The sequence below is a fragment of the Heptranchias perlo genome, chromosome 12, assembly GCF_035084215.1.
Source record: "Heptranchias perlo isolate sHepPer1 chromosome 12, sHepPer1.hap1, whole genome shotgun sequence".
Classification (NCBI taxonomy): Eukaryota; Metazoa; Chordata; class Chondrichthyes; order Hexanchiformes; family Hexanchidae; genus Heptranchias; species Heptranchias perlo.
The window spans coordinates 53,739,421-53,760,931 of NC_090336.1; the positions used below are offsets into that span (position 1 = coordinate 53,739,421).

Sequence of the window (21,511 nt, forward strand, 5' to 3'; positions counted from 1 at the left end):
TTGCCTTTCCTTTCAGAATGAAGAGAACTCCAGCTACGCAAACACTGAATTAATTGGAAAAGGGTTGTGTCAAATTTGACTTAGTGTGTAATAGAATGGAATAACTTCTTATAATAAAAGCGTACGACCCACTTCTAGCCAGAGCCATTAATTTCAGGCCATAAAATGCAGTGGACTATTAACTGAGTACTAGTACTTAACTTAGTCCTGTCCGCACACAGCCTAAATCTAATGAAGGTCTTTGTACCAGAATGTTAACTTCCCCACTGACTCAATTGTCTAACGCCTGAATGAATTTCAACCTCATTAGTGAAAGTCAATATACTGTCACACAGACACGCCTCCATGAAATATTCTGTTTATGATATATATGCTATTTGTTTCATTAATAAAATAATTAAACAATTTTTATTAAATGGGGAAAACTGCAAGTAAAATGATGTAGTCCTGCCATGTCCACATTGTGATGGAGGTGTTGAAAGGATATTTTCTCACAGTATGCATGGGGAGCCATGCAAGTATACTTTATCAGTTCCAAATTTAATTGCAGAATATTATGTCAGGATTTCATCTTCCCACTTTCTAAATGTCATACTTTTAGCCAGCAACTAAATCAACTGGTTTCAGATGCAGCAATGAAGTTGTACTGTTGATAAGCAATCAACAGTTATAAGGGCTTCCACTGTATAACCGAATTGTTGTCAAGACCAAAGTTGTTCCCGGCACAGTAAATTTACAATAAAAGTAGAAAATGATGGAAATGCACAGCTGGTCCATCAACATCTGTAAAGAGAAGACAGGTTAATGTTTTGGGTGTTAGTCCTTCCAGCATTTTCTGTTTTTATTTCAGAGTTCCAACATTAGCAGTTTTAAAATTTTTTATTTGCATTAGTTTCCATCTCAACATGCTTCAGACAGCAAATGGATTGCTACGTTTCAGTCGTGTTAAGAGTTTAGACAAAAGTTTGGCATCAAGAAACCCTAGGACAGATTTCTGTAGTTCCTGTGCCTGGGGCTGCTTGATTGCCTGGGCACAGTGAATACAAGTAAATGGGGCAGCAAGGAGCACACGCTGTTTTCGTGCCTTTTAAATTACTGGACAGACATGCGCTGCTCCCCACCCGATTTTTCTGTATTCTCCACTCCCAGGTGTTTCATTAATTCCAGGTATAGGAACAGGAAAATCTGCACCATTGTTTGAAATGTTTTATTACAGATTGCCCTACTTTTTTCTTCACAAACTATTGCTCAATGATTTCTATTCTGATTTGATTTTGCTTATTTTACTCTCGTTGTTAACTTATAGCAGCAAGGTCACAGTCTACATTAAACATTGCCAACATTTAAAACAGACCAAATATTGCATAAATTAAAGCAAACTGAAGGAAAATTAAACATACTCTTTTATTCTGAAATAGTGAGGGCAAGTCCTTTTCTTTTTTTTAAAACCACAACCTGTGCGTATAAAAAATGTACTCCTGAAACATGGTAATTTCTAAAATATTGTGCTAACTAAAAGCCAGACCACTGACATATTAAATCAGACTTTGTTTTGACTCAGTACATTTTCTGTAGAGCATTCGTGCAGTTACAGGATAAACTACATGCCAAGATTGTTTTTTTTGTTGTCACTTCTGAAAGGTAGTGGTTTGGAAATGTGTATCTTTCTTTGGTTAATCTCCATATATTAATTGTAGTGAGTAAAAGACTATTCTTCTATGTTACAAAGCTTTAAATAAAATATTACGTGGAGCACATCACATACTTACAAATTATGGCACTTGAATTATTGCCAGTTATAATCTGGAGTGATGCAGATTGCAAACCCATTTTAAAGATATGGGATTTCGGAGATCAAGTTGCTGGTGGAAATGTCCATCCTGGAAGGTCAGCATCTCATAATCTAATATCTTGCTCTTGGAAGGATTTTCGCAGGTGTGACTCTGTTGGTCCTCTTGTCTGGAAGTGCAAATATAAGGCCACTTGTTTGTGTGCGAATCGAAGTGCTCATTGCGGTTACATCTTACTGCATGTGACTGCAGAGTCTTTACAGATGCCCAGTTACGAATGGTGAGCTGCATACTTAGTGCAAATAGCCTACTGGATGCTTGGTACTTGTAGGGGGTTTCTCCTCCACTTGGGTTTTAAGTGTAAACTGCTCAGGACCAAGTAACTGCTCATCAAAGACTGTACTAGGACTGTTCTTTACATATCTACCACTCTCCGATATCAATGTGTAATCAAAATGTTCTAATTTCTCCCCATTTCTAATATCAAAGTAAATATTGTTAATTGACTTTTCTTCAGGCCTACTGAAATTTGAGGTACATCTGGAGTTACTGTGCACTAAAACTTTTGTATCACACACATTCTTTTCAGGATTTTGTTTGCTCAGTAAACTGCATAAATCTGGGAACAAAAGACAAGACAATTCATACAACTTTGTAATCACAGTTTCCATTTTAGAAATTAGAGTTGATGCTTGTTAATCAGAAAAATTGTACTTCGTTTATCAGACATGTTTGAGAAAAAAAACGCCACAACTCATTTTAGTAGCCAAGAAAATATCTCAATTAACAATCAGCTGTTTATACAATAAAAATTATTGTCTTTGGTATTCAAAGTCCCTTATGGGTATTCTCTGAGTGCATTCAATGCCTAAGTGTCATATCCGAATTTTTAGAAAGGACAAAGAATTTCCCCATCCCTTTTGGGTGTCGGTGCATAAATGTGGTGCACTCTTTGATTTTCTGTCTATCAGGAGAAGCATGCTCCCAGGTAGACACAGCTGAGATCAGGAATTCTACCAGGGTGCACATGCACTGTGTCACAGGGGCAGGGGGAAAGAAGAGGTTATAGAAGTGAAAGGGTATTGCAGTTCACAAGACGTTTACCTGTACATTCCACCGTTACACAATTTTCCTTTGATTTCAATTTTACGTCAGTACTGCTGTTTGCTTCAGAATAGCTTTCCTGCTCTCCCACGGACTCTTTTTGCAAAGATTTTGTGTAATCAGCTCTAGAGCAGCCTAAGAGAAATAAAATCAACTGTTACTGTTTTTGAAAGTGCATCTAAATAACACTTGAGTTACATTTGCCATAAAAGGGATGGCAAATTGTATTTTACCTGTGATGCTAGAATTGATTTTCTTTTGTTAAACTTATTATTTTTCTGAAATGCAAGAATCTGCATTTAAAAAAAAAATAAGCCAGCAGCCTCGCAGTTCGATTAGGTGCACAATGATGCTTGGAGTATTAGCTATTTCGAGGCGGGATTGTTATGTAAAATCTCAAATATTTTTGGGCTATTGTAAGAAGGTGGCTCCTCGTGATGTCTGAGGGTCCAGGTGAAAGCAAATCCCTCTGCTTTCATACAGCAGAGGGACTTAGCTAAGACAGAGGCCTCTTGCTCCCATATCAAAGGGATAAGGTCTCACCTCAGGGTAGTAACTTTGATTGACAACTGAACTTCTCATCTAACATACTTGAAAGGAAGCTGTTCACAAAGCCTCTCTCTCGCTCTCTCACACATACGCAGATAAAGTAAACCCAGAATATTACTTTAGTCAAGGCAGTGGGACAAGAGGTCATTAATGTAAGTTACTGCAAAATAAATTCCAAATTTTTTTTAGACAAAACAACTCTTTACTCAAAGAGCGATAATCATATATGGTAGTGGAATCAAAAATGTTAGGGGAGGTCTAAGATGCAGGTGAATGCTAGGCTGGTTTGAAATACCCACGGAAAGCATCCCCTCTTTAATATGGCTAAATGAACTGTCATCTTTGGTGCCCGATTGTATTGAGATTGAGCTCAATGGATCGAATGGCCTTTTTCTTCCATTCCTCAATGACTACCAATAATAATGTGCCACCCTTACATTACTGGGTTCAACAACTACATGCAGCAAATTACCTTCATGATACTATCAGCACATTTTATTTAAAAACAAGAACATTGTTTAAAAATGATAATCATCAATCACTCTGATTGTTTTGACTTCTTTTAAAGTACTAATAATGAAACCCTTGCCAGGTCATTTCCAAGGTATTATTTTCCTCAAGAAACATAGGGGGGAAAATTGGAAAGGGCCTGTTATTGGGCGGGAGTAGCACGATCCACTATTACCCTGCGCCCAATGGCCCCTGAGTCGGCAGGACAAGACTTTCGTCAGGCCTGAGGACTTACCTACAATTTGCGTTGGAAATCAGCGTTGAACGAGGATTCCATGCAATTTGCACTTTCCACCAGCAGGGGGAAGCTCCAAACTCCTTAAGAAATCTCTGAAAAGGCAGCTGGTACCTGTTATTTGCTGAAAATAACAGTCTAGTGTCTGCATGGAGTCTGAACAGAGATCAGATATCGGACACGTAAAATACTGATGCAGGTCCCGTCCCTATGTTTACACACTGCTGAGTTATGTTAAAACATTGAATAAAGATTGCGCACTACTGAATCCCACATCCTCCAATCTGCTCGCCAGACCTCACCAATCTGCCGATCTGAGTTGGTACCAGGCATGCGAGATTGCATGCACCAAGGTTCTCTGCTGATTCACTAGAGGTCTTGGTGCATGAGGTGGACAGAAGGAGGGGCATTCAATATCCCCGGGGCAAGGGGGATGGGGTAACAAGAAGCTCTCCAGACATATGCCCAAAAGGCAGTAGAAGGCAGCGGGGGACGAAGTCAATGCCAGGCGCACAGCATCATGAACATGGATGCAGTACAGGAAGAATTTCAAGGCTTTGACACGAGTGGTCAAGTTGAGTGAGGTCAACTGTCAAGTGGCGTTTCCTACCAACTGCTCCATTAGCTGCATCCACTGCTCCATGCACTACACCCCCCATCACCCACATACCAACAAACTCTTTCAATCAATACTCAACTCTGCCAATCAGATGCTTCCTCTCAACCTCACACATTACCACTGTTGCAAGCCGCCCACCCACAACTCACATGCCACACACACTAGCAGCTATTCAACCATGATAGGCACATCACCCAGACACACGTCCTGCTTTCTTGCAGGGGAAGGTGGTGCATATCAGGAGGCAGCAAGTGGCAGTGGCATTTGGCCCCTCAAGCCTGTTCCACCATTCAATGAGATCATGGTGGAGCTGTGACCTAACTCCATATACCCGCCTTAGCCCCATATCCCTTAATATCCTTGGTTCACAGAAATCTATCAATCTCAGATTTAGAATTCACAATTGAGCTAGCATCAAGTGCCGTTTGCAGACGAGCATTCCAAACTTCCCCCACCCTTTGCGTGTAGAAGCATTTTCTAACTTCACTCCTGCACGTCCTGGCTCCAAATGTTAGGATATGTCCCCTAGTCCTAGTATTCAAGTCCAGGAAACCTCCAAGAACAGTTACAAATGTCTTGACAGCCAGAAGCAATAAACCAGCCACTAACCTGTAAATCCTGCATGGTCCCTTTAAATAGTGCTGGTGGGGGATCCTCCAGGCACTCTAAGACTCGTTCGTTGGTGTTAAGACTGTGCATTGAGTTGAGTGTTATGACCCAAAATGGCGTCTATCACTTTAAATCAGCATTGCCCACTGATTGTATCCATTGTCTCCTTACTTTACATGCTTCCGGTGTTAGTTATCGAAACAACGGGTGCTACACGGCCCAAGTTAGCGCCCGTATAATTTCCCCATAGAGTGCCAGGTGAACTACTGCTCCCGAGCCTCTACCAAGCACAATTGACCCATTAAGAGGTGTGCAAAAAACAGCTTGAGTGATTCTCCCTTCAGTTTTCACTTCCTATCTGGAGAAATGCCTGCCTTTCACCTAGCACGACCCCACTATCAAGATTGAGAACTCTAAGTGAGTACTCAGACACAAATCTCTATCCTGCCATTGCATAGTACAGTGCATCAAAGCTTAAACATTCTTGGGCTGATTATGAAACTCACTTTTTAAATTGATCTCAAAATAATACTTAAATAATCTATGGCCTTAGAAACCAACGTACCAAAATGATGGATAGCAAAAGAGCCACTCGTCCATCTAGCTTGTCCCATGTGATGACTTATTTATCGCAACACCACCATGTAATCTTCTGGGAGAGGCGAAAAAAAGATTAAAAACCCAGACCAATTAGGGGGAAAAAATCTGGAAAATTACTCTCCGACCCCTTTCGGCAATAAAATTATTCCACAAGATCACAATGACCTTGACTTATATATTATATGTCTTGTACAATCTGATCTCCAGCTCAGCCAGAAACAGGTCCAGCTCACTCTTGAAGGAATACAACAAATCAGCGTTCACCGCACGAGCCAGCAACCAGTCCACAGGTCCAATATTCTCCAGGAAAAGAAGAACCGCCTAACATCCAACCTAGTTCTGCCCTTACATAACTTGTAAGCGTGACCCCTGATCCTTCCTAACCTGTCCAGATGAAATAATTGGTTCACATAAATACAATTTAGTCCCTTGATCAAATCGCCCCCGAATCTACGCTTCTGTAAATTATACAGACCCAAATCTTTACGCTTATCTGGGTAACTAAGGCGTTTTAAACTGGGAATTGATCTTGTGGCCCTCCTCCACACCCTCTCCATAGTCTTAATGTGAGGAGACCAAAACTGGATACAGTAATCTAACTGAGGCCTAACCAAGGTCTTGTACACACACAAAATGGTATGCTTTATTTTGTAGTGAATTGTCCTGTGAATACAACCTAGAACCCTGTTTGCTTTAGCTGTAGCTTCACTGTATTGGTGATGAACCTTTAGAGAGTAATGCACTGTTTCACCCAGATCTCTTTCTTTCACCACTGGCTTCAATTCTGTTCCCTGTAGGGTGTATGTATATTTAGTGTCCAACCTGCCCACATGCATGACACTACTTTTCTACGTTAAACATTGTTTTCCAAGCACAGGGCCATTTCCCAACGCACTCGCACATATCTTGGTACCATCCGCAAACCTGCGGATCATTCCCCCAACACTGACATGTAGGTCATTAATGAAAATAGTAAATAGCAACAGTTCCAACACTGATCCCTGAGGGACACCACTGTCTCCAAGCAGATCCAAATCCATTGATAACAACTTTCTGCCTATATGCAACCAATTCTTAAACCAGATTACCACTAATTCCACATGATTCTATCTTGTAGAGAGAAGCCTCTTGTGAGGTACCTTATCAAAAGCCTTTGAAAGTCCAAGTAGGGCTCTTACCTGAGAAAAATCGTCTGTGCCTCTGAAGGGAGGAAGAGTCCACGAATGTTTTCTTGCAATCTTCACATTTGTACGGTTTTTCTCCAGTGTGGCGGCGGAGATGTACCTTTAGGTGTGTACTACGATGAAATGCTTTGACACAAAATGTGCACACATAAGGACGTTCACCTGTGTGTGTTCGACGATGGTCATTTAAGTTGGACTTCTCTGCAAAGCCTCTTCCACATTCATCACACACGTATGGCTTCTCTCCGGTGTGCGTGCGTCTGTGCATTGTTAACTGTGCTTTGCGCAAAAATCTCCTCCCACAGAATTCACATTTAAAGTATTTCCCGCCAGCAGAAATAATGTCATTGCTTAAAGATGCAGCCTCTTTAAATGTCTTTCCATTGTTCAAAGGTCTCAAACAGGAGATAGTTTTATCAGTTATATGGTTTATGCTATTCATCTTACCTATTGGAGAATGGGAAGTGTTAGTCCTTTTGTCTCCTACTGGACAGTCGCTCAAGCAGGTCAAAGCATCGCCCAACAAAATTCCCACCGCAGAGCTATTGTTGCAACTACTATGTTTTGTGAAATCCTCAGGGTAAAGGTAGCCTGAATCCCCAAAGCGCTCTGCTTCAATAGGATCTGCTTCAGGAAGTGCACAGATTGACCCTACAGTAATTTTAAAAAAAGGTTTTGATGCAACTTGGAAACAGGTACCAAGACAAGACACACAATACAAATGATTACCTAAAGGTGACAGTTCATTCGGCATACAGTGTCACTTGTGGCCTGAGTCAGACGGTGGTGAGTTCAAGTCCCACTCCAGAAACATAATCATATAATATAGGTTGACACTTCAGTGCAGTACCAAGGGAGTGCTGCATGGTCGAAGGTGCCATGTTTCGGATGAAGTGTTAAACCAAAGCCATGTTTGCCTGGTGGATGGAAAGCATCCCATGGTACTATTCGAAGAAGAGCAGGAGAGTACTCTGGGTGTACCAGCCAATATTTATCCCTCAACCAACACCATTAAAACAGATGATCTGGTCATTTATCTCACTACAGTTTGTGGGATCTGGCTGTATGCAGATTGGCTGCCATGTTCGCCTACATTACAACAGTGACTTCAAAAGTACTTCATTGGCTGTGAGGTGTTTTGGGCCATCCCAAAGACTTGAAAGATCTAATACAGCAAGTGTTCCTTCTCTCTCTTTCTTAATGCATTTGGTCAGGCAGGTAATTGATTAAAGAAAGAATCTAGAACTATCAAATAAATTTCAACAATTTGTACTGGCAGTTTATTTTTGTGTGAACTATTGGATCCCATTTTGTATTTTATGCCACATGTTCAGTAAGCTTTTTTCTGAAATGTGAAGTGCCTTCAAACGTATTTGTATGTTAACGGCGCAATATAAATGCAAGTTGTTGAAAAAATTAAGGAAATGCAATTACTTTATTACATGGAAACTTGTAGCTCCATAACACATAGTTGCTGTACAGTGAAGCTGTCACATCGTAGTCAGTGCGTTCAGTGTTGAAACAAGCTGGCTAACTTGCCCATTGTTGAGTAGTAGAAAAATAAATGTTTTGTGCTTGTGAAGCATGTTATAGTTCAAGAAATAGGACTGAGACAGAGAAAAGCATTAAGCAGAACAATCGTCGGTATGTGAAGTGCTGTAGTCCAGTGTTTAAGCTGGTACGAGGGACGATAGCTTAACAAGTGTCACTATCGGGTATGTAACTGTGCACAGCATGTGATGCACTAAACGATTTTAGAGATCAAAATAAAACATCACATACAATCTGTCAATATCCAGTTCAAGAGTGGTGTAAAATCCCATACAAGTATCTGATTTGTGGTAGCAATCGTCAGTAGCGCAATGATTTTAATTTAATCTCCGAGTCATGGGAGGAGGAACTATGTCTTTTTTAAAAAAACTTCTACACTTTGGATGTACAAGAATCGCTCAAATGTTCTAAAATATCAATTCTTTTTTCATCTGATCAATATCCATCTCTTAGCTCTTTATTAGCTGTATCATTGGCTGTAAAGCGATTTGGGACGTCCTGAGGTCGTGAAAGGCGCTATGTACTCAGCATTGTTAGCATCACTTTTCTCTTCACCCACCCCAACTCTCTTCATCCATGCTGATTTCAAATATTGTCCCCCACCTTCACATTCAGTATCTTCCAGAACATTTTTAGGACCCTCCTATAGTTACTATTTGTAGGACTGGATTTATTTGAAAATGTTTTAAAAAACCCTAAAAAAAATTGTTACCTCTGTACTGCCTTTTGTTTTCCATGTTATGTCCTTGGATAAACTTCAAATCACCGGTGGTGTTTGCATCATAATTTTGACCTTGTTCAGTCATTGGCTCATTTAGGTGTATTACTGCAGAATCCATCTTGTCGGGTTTGCAGCAAGCTGAGAAAAAATAAAAACAAGTTAATCATAAAAATGTACCATTATGGCTGGATAGTCCAGAACAAGCAGGTGATTCACAAAGTAAATAGAATTTAACAGGACTAGAACTTATTAGTATAATTTGCTTCACAGGGTAGTTAAATTATCAAAGACTTTAAATAACTAAACAACCTCGTACCCCGGACTGAGAAAGCATAATTACTTTTGATCAGAATAACATTCAAAAGATTCGCTACATTACAAATTATTTCTTTATATGTCCTCAGCCCATGGCTGATATTCTCAGAGTCCATAAGCTCATCGTTACCAGCTTCTTTGTAAATATGGCTAATATTCTAAAGGTCCAGGACCAACTATTAATCAAGGGTCACAATTCTAATCAATGTCTTGCACCACTAACTGGTGAGCCCCGATCGCGTGCCTGCAAATTCCTACACAGTGAGCCTCTGATTTTAATCATACCACTATGGGCAGCTGTGAAGTGGAAACTGGACAGACAAGGAGTGAAGGGAGCCTGCCTACCCTTCCCTGGTCTGGCCTGGCCTATGTGGTTGACTCTAAATGATCTCTGAAGCGGCCCAGCAAGCCAAAGTTTATCATTGCAGGAGCACCATCGCCACATGCACTGCAGGGTAACTAGCAATGGGCAATAAATGAACATTAACATCCAGAGAACAAATTAAAACTAAAGTCTGCTGAGGAATCACAGGTAAAAGAGAAGCAGTAAAACATTTTCTACGGAATACATTATTCCATGGTTCAGGTCAGTACAACATTCACTCACTGGATACTATTTTTGGTGACATTTCTTCAATTATATATAAAATGGGTACGTGGCTGTGAGAATAATTTTGTAACTTGACAGAAGCAGCAAGAAAAATGATTATTCATACAAGTTAACGTTAGGAAGAACTTGAAAAAAACCTCAAATGTTTACAAGTTAAAACAAAAACTAAAGCTAAATAGAATAGGAACAAAATCAAACACAGCACAAAATTGTCACAGGATATCAGTGCCCAACTCTACCAGCATTTGGTCCGACACTCCTCAATGTAGTAATAGTCTTGGGTTTACATCTGTGATAAAGCTTGATATGAAGTTACGGAACATTACTCGATTTACATATATGCCGAATGTGAACAATATTTCCAAAGCTGCACTAAACAATACAAAAGCATGAATGGATACAAGTCTCAGATATGTCAGAAAAGTAAAACCAAAAGCATACAGCACAGCAGACTATGGAAGGTGACGAAAACCATATAATCATAGAAAGAATGCAGACTTCCTAATTTGAATACAAATATTACACCATTTTACTTGACGATGACCAGAACAGAAATTCTATGCTTTTATACATCTATAATGCGAAACCATCACCAAGAGAAGAAAGAAAGAAATGCGGCAGCCAATTTATGCACAGCAAGGTCCCACAAACAGCAGTGAGATAAATGAACAATTAAACCGTTTTGGTGGTGTTGGTTGAGGGATAAATATTGGCCAGCACACCCACAGAACACGTATGTTCTTCTTCGAATAGTGCCATGGGATCTTTGACATCCACCTGAGAGGATAGGCAGGACCTCAGTTTAACATCTCATCTGAAAGATAGCACCTCCGACAGTACAGCACTCCCTCAGTATTGCACTAGCATGTCAGCCTAGATTAGGTGCTGAAGTCCTAGAATGGGGCTTGGACCCATGACCTTTTGACTCAGAGGTGAGAGTGCTACGAATGAGCCGCGGCTGATATCAAAGGAACAGAAGAATTTACGTACTTCTCGTGATAAAGACCCACTTCCCACAACAAGCATTAAGATTATGCTGCCTTATTACAAAATAGTTATTTACTGTTCCATTACTCAACAATGGAGTCATATATTATCCTGTCGGTCAGTACCACTGACTGCCAGTACCAGAACATTGCGACCATTAAAATCCAAACTCCTCCACAACCTTGCCAACATCCTAAAAGCTCAAAAATCGCACCAACCTCCAGCACAGCAACTGAAATCACAATAGGCAATTGCTATAGTTCAGCAGAATAACACAATGAGTAGGTCCTGCATTTCCGAAAATTATTTACCCATTGCAGGAAAAGTTCAAACACGCTCCACTGTGAAACCATGCTTAAACCCCTAGACCCACCTGGACACTACATACTCTCAACTTCATCTCCCATCCATTATGCAGTTAGATAGAAAAATGGTATCGTACCCCTATGGACTCATGTGTTATACCCACATATCTAGATAATTTGTAGCAAGCTCAAGGATCAAACCATTGTTACTGTATTTCAGCTTACTGAATATATCATACACCTTCTGATCTCGTGTGATCCTCCTTGCCTTGGGAAGGTGGTATAATAAGCAGTCTTCTCGAATATGACTTATAAACTGCGAAATAGATTTTTTTTTTATTCGTTCATGGGACGTGGGCGTCGTTGGCAAGGCCAGCATTTATTGCCCATCCCTAATTGCCCTTGAGAAGGTGGTGGTGAGCCGCCTCCTTGAACCGCTGCAGTCCGTGTGGTGAAGGTTCTCCCACGTGCTGTGAGGAAGGGAGTTCCAGGATTTTGACCCAGCGACGATGAAGGAACGGCGATACATTTCCAAGTCGGGATGGTGTGCGACTTGGAGGGGAACGTGCAGGTGGTGTTGTTCCCATGTGCTTGCTGCCCTTGTCCTTCTAGGTGGTAGAGGTCGCGGGTTTGGGAGGTGCTGTTGAAGAAGCCTTGGCGAGTTGCTGCAGTGCATCCTGTGGATGGTACACACTGCAGCCACTGTGCACCGGTGGTGGAGGGAGTGAATGTTTAGGGTGGTGGATAGGGTACCAATCAAGAGGGCTGCTTTGTCCTGGATGGTGTTGAGCTTCTTGAGTGTTGTTGGAGCTGCACTCATCCAGGCAAGTGGAGAGTATTCCATCACACTCCTGACTTGTGCCTTGTAGATGGTGGAAAGGCTTTGGGGAGTCAGGAGGTGAGTCGCCGCTTATTAAACAGTAAATACATAAGAAGCAATGATAACACTGGAGATTTTCAGTAGTTGCAGGAATAGTGTTTAACTAACCTGATAGAGTTTTTTGATGAGGTAACATAGAGGGTAGATGAGGGCAATGCAGTTGATGTGGTATATGTGGACTTTCAAAAGGCGTTTGATAAAGTGTCGCATAATAGGCTTGTCATCAAGATTGAAGCCCATGGAATAAAAGGGGCAGTAGCAGCATGGATACAGAATTGTCTAAGTAACAGGAAACAGAGTAGTGGTGAACGGTTGTTTTTCGGACTGGAGGGAGGTGTACAATGGTGTCCCCCAGGGATTGGTACTAGGACCACTGCTTTTCTTGATATATATTAATGACTCGGACTTGGGTATACAAGGCACAATTTCCAAATATGCAGATCACACAAAACTTGGAAGTGTAGTGAACAGTTAGGAGGATAGTGATAGACTTCAAGAGGATGGTGGCATGGACGGATACGTGACAGATGAAATTTAACGCAGAAAAATGCGATGCGATACATTTTGGTAGGAAGAATGAGGAGAGGCAATATAAACTAGAGGGCACAATTCTAAAAGGGGTACAGGAACAGAGATCTGGGAGTACATGTACACAAATCGTTGAAGGTGGCAGGGCAGGTTGAGAAGTTGGTTAAAAAAGTACATGGGATCCTGGGCTTTATAAATAGAAGCATAGAGTACAAAAGCAAGGAAGTCATGATGAGCCTTTATAAAACACTGGTTCGGCCACAACTGGAGTATTATGTCCAGTTCTGGGCACCGCACTTTAGGAAAGATGTGAAGGCCTTAGAGACAGTGCAGAAGAGATTTACTAGAATGATTCCAGGGATGAAGGACTTTAGTTACGTGGATAGAGTGGAGAAGCTGGGGTTGTTCTTCTTTGGAACAGAGAAGGTAGAGAGAAGATTTGATAAAGGTATTCAAAATCATGAAGGGCCTAGACAGAGTACATAAGAACATAAGAAATTGGAGCAGGAGTAGGCCAATCGGCCCCTCGAGCCTGCTCCGCCATTCAATAAGATCATGGCTGATCTGATCCCAACCACAAATCTAAAGAACACAAGAAGTCGGAGCAGGACCCGGCCACATAGCCCCTGGGCCCTCTCCGCCACCCACAGGGCATTGACCGATCCGAACTCAGCTTCATGTCCAATTTCCTGCCCGCTCCCCATAACCCCTAATTCCCTTTACTTCTAGGAAACTGTCTATTTCTGTTTTAAATTTATCTAATGATGTAGCTTCCACAGCTTCCTGGGGCAGCAAATTCCACAGACCTACCACCCTCTGAGTGAAGAAGTTTCTCCTCATCTCAGTTTTGAAAGAGCAGCCCCTTATTCTAAGATTATGCCCCCTAGTTCTAGTTTCACCCATCTTTGGGAACATCCTTACTGCATCCACCCGATCAAGACCCTTCACAATCTTATATGTTTCAATAAGATCGCCTCTCATTCTTCTGAACTCCAATGAGTAGAGTCCCAATCTACTCAACCTCTCCTCATATGTCCGCCCCCTCATCCCCGGGATTAACCGAGTGAACCTTCTTTGTACTGCCTCGAGAGCAAGTATGTCTTTTCTTAAGTATGGAGACCAAAACTGTATGCAGTATTCCAGGTGCGGTCTCACCAATACCTTATATAACTGCAGCAATACCTCCTTGTTTTTATATTCTATCCCCCTAGCAATAAAAGCCAACATTCCGTTGGCTTTCTTGATCACCTGCTGCACCTGCATACCAACTTTTTGATTTTCTTGCACTAGGACCCCCAGATCCCTTTGTACTGCAGTACTTTCCAGTCTCTCGCCATTAAGAAAATAACTTGCTCTCTGATTTTTCCTGCCAAAGTGCATAACCTCACATTTTCCAATATTATATTGCATCTGCCAAATCTCCGCCCACTCACCCAGCCTGTCTATATCCCCTTGCAGGTTTTTTATGTCCTCCTCACTCTCTACTTTCCCTCCCATCTTTGTATCATCTGCAAATTTTGATATGTTGCACTCGGTCCCCTCCTCCAAATCGTTAATATAGATTGTAAAGAGTTGGGGACCCAGCACCGACCCCTGTGGAACACCACTGGTTACTGGTTGCCAGTCCGAAAATGAACCATTTATCCCAACTCTCTGCTTCCTGTTCGATAACCAATCCTCCACCCATGCCAGAATATTACCCCCAATCCCGTGATTTTTTATCTTAAGTAATAATTTTTTATGTGGCACCTTGTCGAATGCCTTCTGGAAGTCTAAATACACTACGTCCACTGGTTCCCCTTTATCCACCCTATACGTTATATCCTCGAAGAACTCAAGCAAATTTGTCAGACATGACTTCCCCTTCATAAAGCCATGTAGATAGAGAGAAACTGTTCCTATTGGCGAAAGGGTCAAGAACCTAAGGACACAGATTTAAGGTGATTGGCAAAAGAACCAAAGACGATATGAGGAAAATCTTTTTTACACAGCGAGTGATTGTGATCTGGAACGGACTGCCAGAGTGGATGGTGGAGGCTGATTCAATCATGGCTTTCAAAAGGGAACTGAATAAGTACTTGAAACGAAAAAATTTGCAGGGCTACAAGGATAGGGCGGGGGAGCGGGACTAACTAGATTGCTCTTGCATAGAGCTGCCATGGACTCGATGGGCCGAATGGCCTACTTCCGAGCTGGAACCATTATGATTCTATGAATAGGCTTAACTATCCTCCGCGGCAGACAGAAAATAAGCAAGCAAAACAGCAATGTAAGTTGTCCTGGAGACAGGACCCCTGAACATTAATCTTTACAGGGTAGTTTGTTGTTGACTGTGAACTCTGGTCTATCTCTCTCAATTACAAGCTTTCGGAGGCTTCCTCCTTCGTCAGGTAAGTGTGGAATCCCACACTCACCTGACGAAGGAGGAAGCCTCCGAAAGCTTGTGATTTCAAATAAACCTGTTGGACTATAACCTGGTGTTGTAAGAGTCCTTACATTTGTCCACCCCAGTCCATCACCGGCATCTCCACATTATCTCTCAATTACGGCTTCAGACTGACTATTAAATTAAAAGACAGGCTGAGAAATCTGTAGCAAATTTTACCAGGATAAAAGAAAATTTAAAATATGTGTCTCAAACTCAAGAAGAGCTGCCAATCAAACATACATACAAACAAAACCGAGGAAATGCTTGTATTTAAATTGGCCTTGTATAAATGGTAAAAAGTTAAAAACAGTGGATGTCCAAAGGGACCTAGGGGTCCAGGTTCATAGATCATTGAAGTGTCATGAACAGGTGCAGAAAATAATCAATAAGGCTAATGGAATGCTGGACTTTATATCTAGAGGACTAGAGTATAGGGGGGCAGAAGTTATGCTGCAGCGATACAAAACCCTGGTTAGACCGCACCTGGAGTACTGTGAGCAGTTCTGGGCACTGCACCTTCGGAAGGACATAATGGCCTTGGAGGGAGTGCAGCATAGGTTTACTAGAATGATACCTGGACTTCAAGGGTTGTTACAAGGAGAGATTACACAAATTGGGGTTGTATTCTCTGGAGTTTCAAAGGTTAAGAGGTGATCTGATTGAAGTTTATAAGATATTAAGGGGAACGGATAGAGTGGATAGAGAGAAACTATTTCCGCTGGTTGGGGATTCGAGGAGTCGGGGGCACAGTCTAAAAATTAGAGCCAGACCTTTCAGGAGCGAGATTAGAAAACATTTCTACACACAAAGGGTGGTAGAAGTTTGGAACTCTCTTCCGCAAACGGCACTTGATACTAGCTGAATTGCTAAATTTAAATCTGAGATAGATAGCTTTTCGGCAATCAAAGGTATTAAGGAATATGGGCCAAAGGCAGATATATGGAGTTAGATCACAGATCAGCCATGATCTTATCAAATGGCGGAGCAGGCACGAGGGGCTGATGGCCTACTCCTGTTCCTATAACATTTATACTCTGGGGTTACTATGTTTCAAAACAAGGTGGGCCAATTTCTGTGAGTGAACCTAGTTTTTAACTCCATGTGGACTGTGACAGAAAGAAAAAAGCCATGGACAGTAATGCTTCATTTTTGTCACAATATGAGGAAATCACTATTTAAAATTTTTGCTTGTGAGGACCACAAAAACCAGATAACATGAACGTGGTTATCAGTTTCACGTTCAAAGTGTTTTCACTCTCATGTTCAAAACTTAAATGCTGGAAAACTAAAGCATGAAAAATTCAATCGAACCTGACAACAATATTAATGTGCAAAGGAGATTCCACATAAATGCCAGTATATTTTCAGAAGCTACCTCCACAGGTTATAACAAAAGCAAAATACTGCAGATGCTGGAAAGGTCATTGACTTGAATAAACATTAACACTATTTCTTTCTCCACAGATGCTGCCGGCCTTGCTGAGTATTTCCAGCATTTTCTGTTTCTATTCCCCAGGTTATAAATTGCACTGCATTATGCCTCTGCATCTACAATGTATTTCCCACAGTCAGCACCTTACCTGAAGGAATCCGCTTGTGCCTCTGAAGAGATGAAGAATCCACGAATGTTTGATGGCAGTTATCGCATTTATAGGGTTTCTCTCCAGTATGACGACGGAGGTGCACCTTCAGATGGGAACTGCGATAAAATGCTTTGCCACAAAAATTGCACGAATAAGGCCGTATACCCGTATGAGTGCGGCGGTGCTCGTTGAGGTTCGACTTCTCTGCAAATGCCCGTCCGCACTCCTCACATGCAAAGGGCTTCTCCCCCGTGTGTGTGCGGCGGTGCATCGTTAACTGTTCTTTACGAACAAATCTCTTTTCACAATAGTCACAGTTAAAACACTTCTCTTTATCGCGGACCGGTGAACTGGGATTCAGCATCATTTTATTCTTATCACCGAGTCTACTTTCTACTTTATAGCTCCCAAAGTTTAACAGGTGCTTGAAGATGCCAGGTTTATCTTGGGATAGAGTACTGTTCCACTGTTTCAAACCATTAACCAAAACATCCCCAGGCAGAGTCTCTCCTTCATTATCTCGACAAGGCTTTGGAAGATCGTAACCACTATCTTCATTGATTAAAACTGGATAAAAAGACAAAAGGAAAAAGATAAGATGATCAACAATCCCCACAGAAATACATGGATAGGAGTGGAGAATAAGCAGTTTACTAGTGGATGACAGGAAGATTTCCAATGGTTTGTATCATCAGTGATCGCTGATTTGACATCAATTATGGTAGCCTGGTGCAGCTTTGTAAGAAAAGCACTGTACAAACTTCTGAATTATTATAAACCTTAGCACTACACAAGCTTTCTTCATTATTATAAAACTTTTGTTCAAGTAAAATACATGATAGTTTAACTATGAACAGAGAAGGGCTGTCTATCTTTATCAAAACAAGCTTTTTACAACCTTGTGAAAGAGAAGGTTCCTTTAGCAATTAAGCACCTGGCGCCATCCTTGTTTATCAGTTCGGAAGGGGAGTCATCCCTAGCTATGTTATGCTTTGCTTGAATATGAGGGTTAGTGCCACCGTAGAGGCCACTAATCATTAGAGAGGTGGTAGCATCAATGGTGGAAAGCACAAGGGAGTCACCCAGAGGTTTATCATACTTGGGGTTGAAGATAAGGGCTCATCAATAGAGGGTTGTTCGTGTTACCTGAGGAATCCAGGAAGTAGAGGCTTATAGCAGTCCCTTTTGAGACAGAGGAGATGATTGATGGGAAGCTTATACAGGCATACAGAGCTTATTGTCTCTGAAATATATATAAGTGAGGTGCTTTTTGGTATCTAACCAGAACATTCTCAGGGCGAGGCTGGCGCCCATTGACATGTTTGGGGGTCTGTGCTTACGTGAACAATAAGTCAGGTTGTATCAATCTAACCAGCATACTTAATTGTACTCTTGTATTTTAAACATCTTTGTTACTTGTTATAATTTCTTAATAAAGATATTATACTTTGGAACCAACAGCTTCACGGCCTTTATTAAGGACAAGAACAGTTTAAGTAAAAGACACATTGGTATATATATTTTTATTCACAACTTTTAAAGAGTTCGAAGTTTGCATTCTTCTTCTCAACTGCTTAAATATAAATGATATTCCCTCTCCTTTTAGGTTTCCAACTGCCTAAGTCATGTACCATTTCCCAATTGGGCCTCTACCATTCTGCAGGCCAATAGGAAGTACATATGAATGCGGCCCTCACCTCTCAGCAGACAGGCCAACTCTGACCAAGAGCTCACAGTGTAGAGAAATGGTACGGGGAGATTCTACCTCCTACCATTCTGCAGTACAGCATGTCAATGCACAACCCTTTCTACTGCAGAAATTACTCTAACATACTGGACTGGAGCACAAATGTGTTGACACTCAGTTTCAATCCTCTATTTCTTTAAATATTTCTTGCTCTCTTGTTCCTTTCAGTCTTGTATTTGTCTCTCTGTTGCTTCCAATTTTTGCTTTGTCCCCTCTAGTTCTCTGTAACTCAGTTTCTTTTTCCTCCAGCAATGCTTGCTAGTCAGGGAATGTGCTATGCACATAGAATCACACAGCACAGAAAGAGGCCATTCGGCTCATCGTCCCTGTGCCAGCTCTTTGAAAGAGCTCTCCAATTAGTCCCATTCCTCTGCTCTATTAAATCTCCCCTTAACTTTCTCTGCTCTGAGGAGAACAACCCCAGCTTCTCTAGTCTCTCCACATAATTGAAGTCCTGCATTCCTGGTACCTTTCCAGTAAATCTCCTCTGCATCCTCTCAAGGCCTTGACATCCTTCCTTAAGAGTGGTACTCAGAATTGGACACAATGTTCCAGCTGCGGCCTAACCAGTGATTTATAAATGTTTAGCATAGCTTCCTTCCTCTAGTACATTCTGCCTCTGTTTATAAAGCCAAGGATACTGTCTGCTTTTTAACAGCCTTCTCAACTTGTCCTGCCACCTTCAAAGATTTGTGTACATACACACCTAGGTCTCTCTGTTCCTGCACCAGCTTTAAAATTGTACCATTTAGTTTATATTGCCTCTCTTCATTCTTCCTACCAAAATGCATCACTTCACAGCCTTAAATTGCATTTGCCATGTCTATGTCCTTCTGAAATCTATTATTATCCTCCTCACTGTTTACTACATTTCTGAGTTTTGTGTCATCTGCAAACTTCGAAATTATGCCCTGTATACCCAAGTCCAAATCATTAATATATATCGAAAAGAGCAGTAGTCCTAATACCGACCCCTGGGGAACACCACTGCACACTTCCCTCCAGTCTGAAAAACAACCGTTCACCACTACTCTCTGCTTTCTGTCTCTTAGCCAATTTCATATCCATGCTGCCACTGCCCTTTAAAGTCATGGGCTTCAATTTAATGCTGTTTGCTGAATTCTTCCTTCACCTCCCCCCTCCATTCTCTCTCACTGTATCTTTAAAATAAATAAAATGTAAACAGCTTTTCCAATCCACGTCTCTTGCGTCCCACTGTCCATTTTAGAGATGGGAACCATAATGAGAAAATTGGCCACTGATTGTGGCTGAAAATAAACTGTCTCCAAAGGACAGTTCCTTAGCCAATCCTAAAGAATCACATCAGGCCAAGTTCTTACATAATTTAAAGCACCAATCCAGGAAGTAATACTGTAAGACAAGTTATATTGTCTGTGGTGATAGATTGGGGAATGTTGATGTACAAAGGGACCTGGGTGTTTCTTGTCCACCAGTCACTGAAAGCAAATATGCAGGTGCAGCAAGCAGTTAGGAAGGCAAATGGTATGTTGGCCTTTATTGCAAGAGGATTTGAATACTGGAGCAAGGATGATGTCTTACAGCAGTTATACAGGGACTTGGTGAAACCACACCTGGAGTATTGTGGGCAGTTTTGGTCTCCTTACCTAAGAAAGGATATACTTGCCATAGAGGAGTGCAGCGAAGGTTCACCAGACTGATTCCTGGGATGGCAGGACTGTCGTATGAGGAGAGATTGGGTCCACTCGACCTGTATTCACTCAAGTTTAGAAGAGTGAGAGGGGATCTCATTGAAACATATAAAATTCTGACAGGGCTAGACAGACTGGATGCAGGGAGAATGTTTCCCCTGGCTGGGGGGTCCAGAACGAGGGGTCATAGTCTCAGGATACGGGGTAGGACATTTAGGACTGAGAAGAGGAGAAATTTCTTTACTCAGAGGGTAGTGAACCTGTGGAATTATCTACCACAGAAGGCTGTGGAGGCCAAGTCACTGAATATATTTAAGATGGAGCTAGATAGATTTCTAGACACAAAAGGCATCAAGGGGTATGGGGAGAGAGCGGGAATATGGTATTGAGATAGAGGATCAGCCATGATCATATTGAATGGTGGAGCAGGCTCGAAGGGCCGAATGGCCTACTCCTGCTCCTATTTTCTATGTTTCTATGGTGCAAGCATCCCAGTGGTATGCAGTGTGCTGTGGTTGAATTAAGTATTGGACTTCGAAAATGTTGACAATAAAATAAAACTTGCATTTATATAGCGCCTTTCACGACCTCAGGACGTCCCAAGGCGCTTTACAGCCAATGAAGTACTTTTGAAGTGTAGTCACTATTGTACTGTAAGAAACGCGGCAACCAATTTGCGCACAGCAAAGTCCCCCAAACAGCACTGTGATAATGACCAGATAATCTGTTTTAATTATATTGGCTGAGGGATAAATATTGGCCAGAACACCGGGGAGCACTCCCCTGCTCTACTTTGAATAGCGTCATGGGATCTTTTACATTCACCTGAGGGAGCAGACTGGGCCTGGGTTTAACGTCTCATCTGGAAGATGGCACCTCCAACAGTGCGGCACTCTCTCAGTACTCGCACTGGAGCGTCAACCTAGATTATGTGCTCAAATCTCTGGAGTGGGACTTGAACCTACAACCTTCTGACTCAGAGGCGA

At 41.6% G+C, this 21,511-nt stretch overlaps 1 protein-coding gene across 6 annotated transcripts in view; it reads right to left on the reverse strand.

The window, feature by feature from the left end:
- Positions 1 to 342: 342 nt before the first annotated feature.
- Positions 343 to 21,511, reverse strand: part of LOC137328035 (zinc finger protein 665-like) — a 60,896-nt gene continuing 39,727 nt past the window's right edge. For 3 of the 6 annotated variants that reach the window (XM_067994116.1, XM_067994115.1, XM_067994117.1), the window contains exons 8-13: positions 17,106 to 17,675; positions 9,464 to 9,610; positions 7,195 to 7,851; positions 2,895 to 3,029; positions 1,770 to 2,409; positions 343 to 783 (exon numbers count right to left, since the gene is read on the reverse strand). In XM_067994116.1, the coding sequence (XP_067850217.1) occupies positions 2,084 to 2,409; positions 2,895 to 3,029; positions 7,195 to 7,851; positions 9,464 to 9,610; positions 17,106 to 17,675 (1,835 nt within the window). In that variant the 3' untranslated portion in view covers positions 343 to 783; positions 1,770 to 2,083. Of the gene's footprint in view, positions 784 to 1,769; positions 2,410 to 2,894; positions 3,030 to 5,981; positions 6,069 to 7,194; positions 7,852 to 9,463; positions 9,611 to 17,105; positions 17,676 to 21,511 lie in introns of those variants that run through there. The other 3 variants (XM_067994119.1, XM_067994118.1, XM_067994121.1) reach the window with 3 other exon arrangements.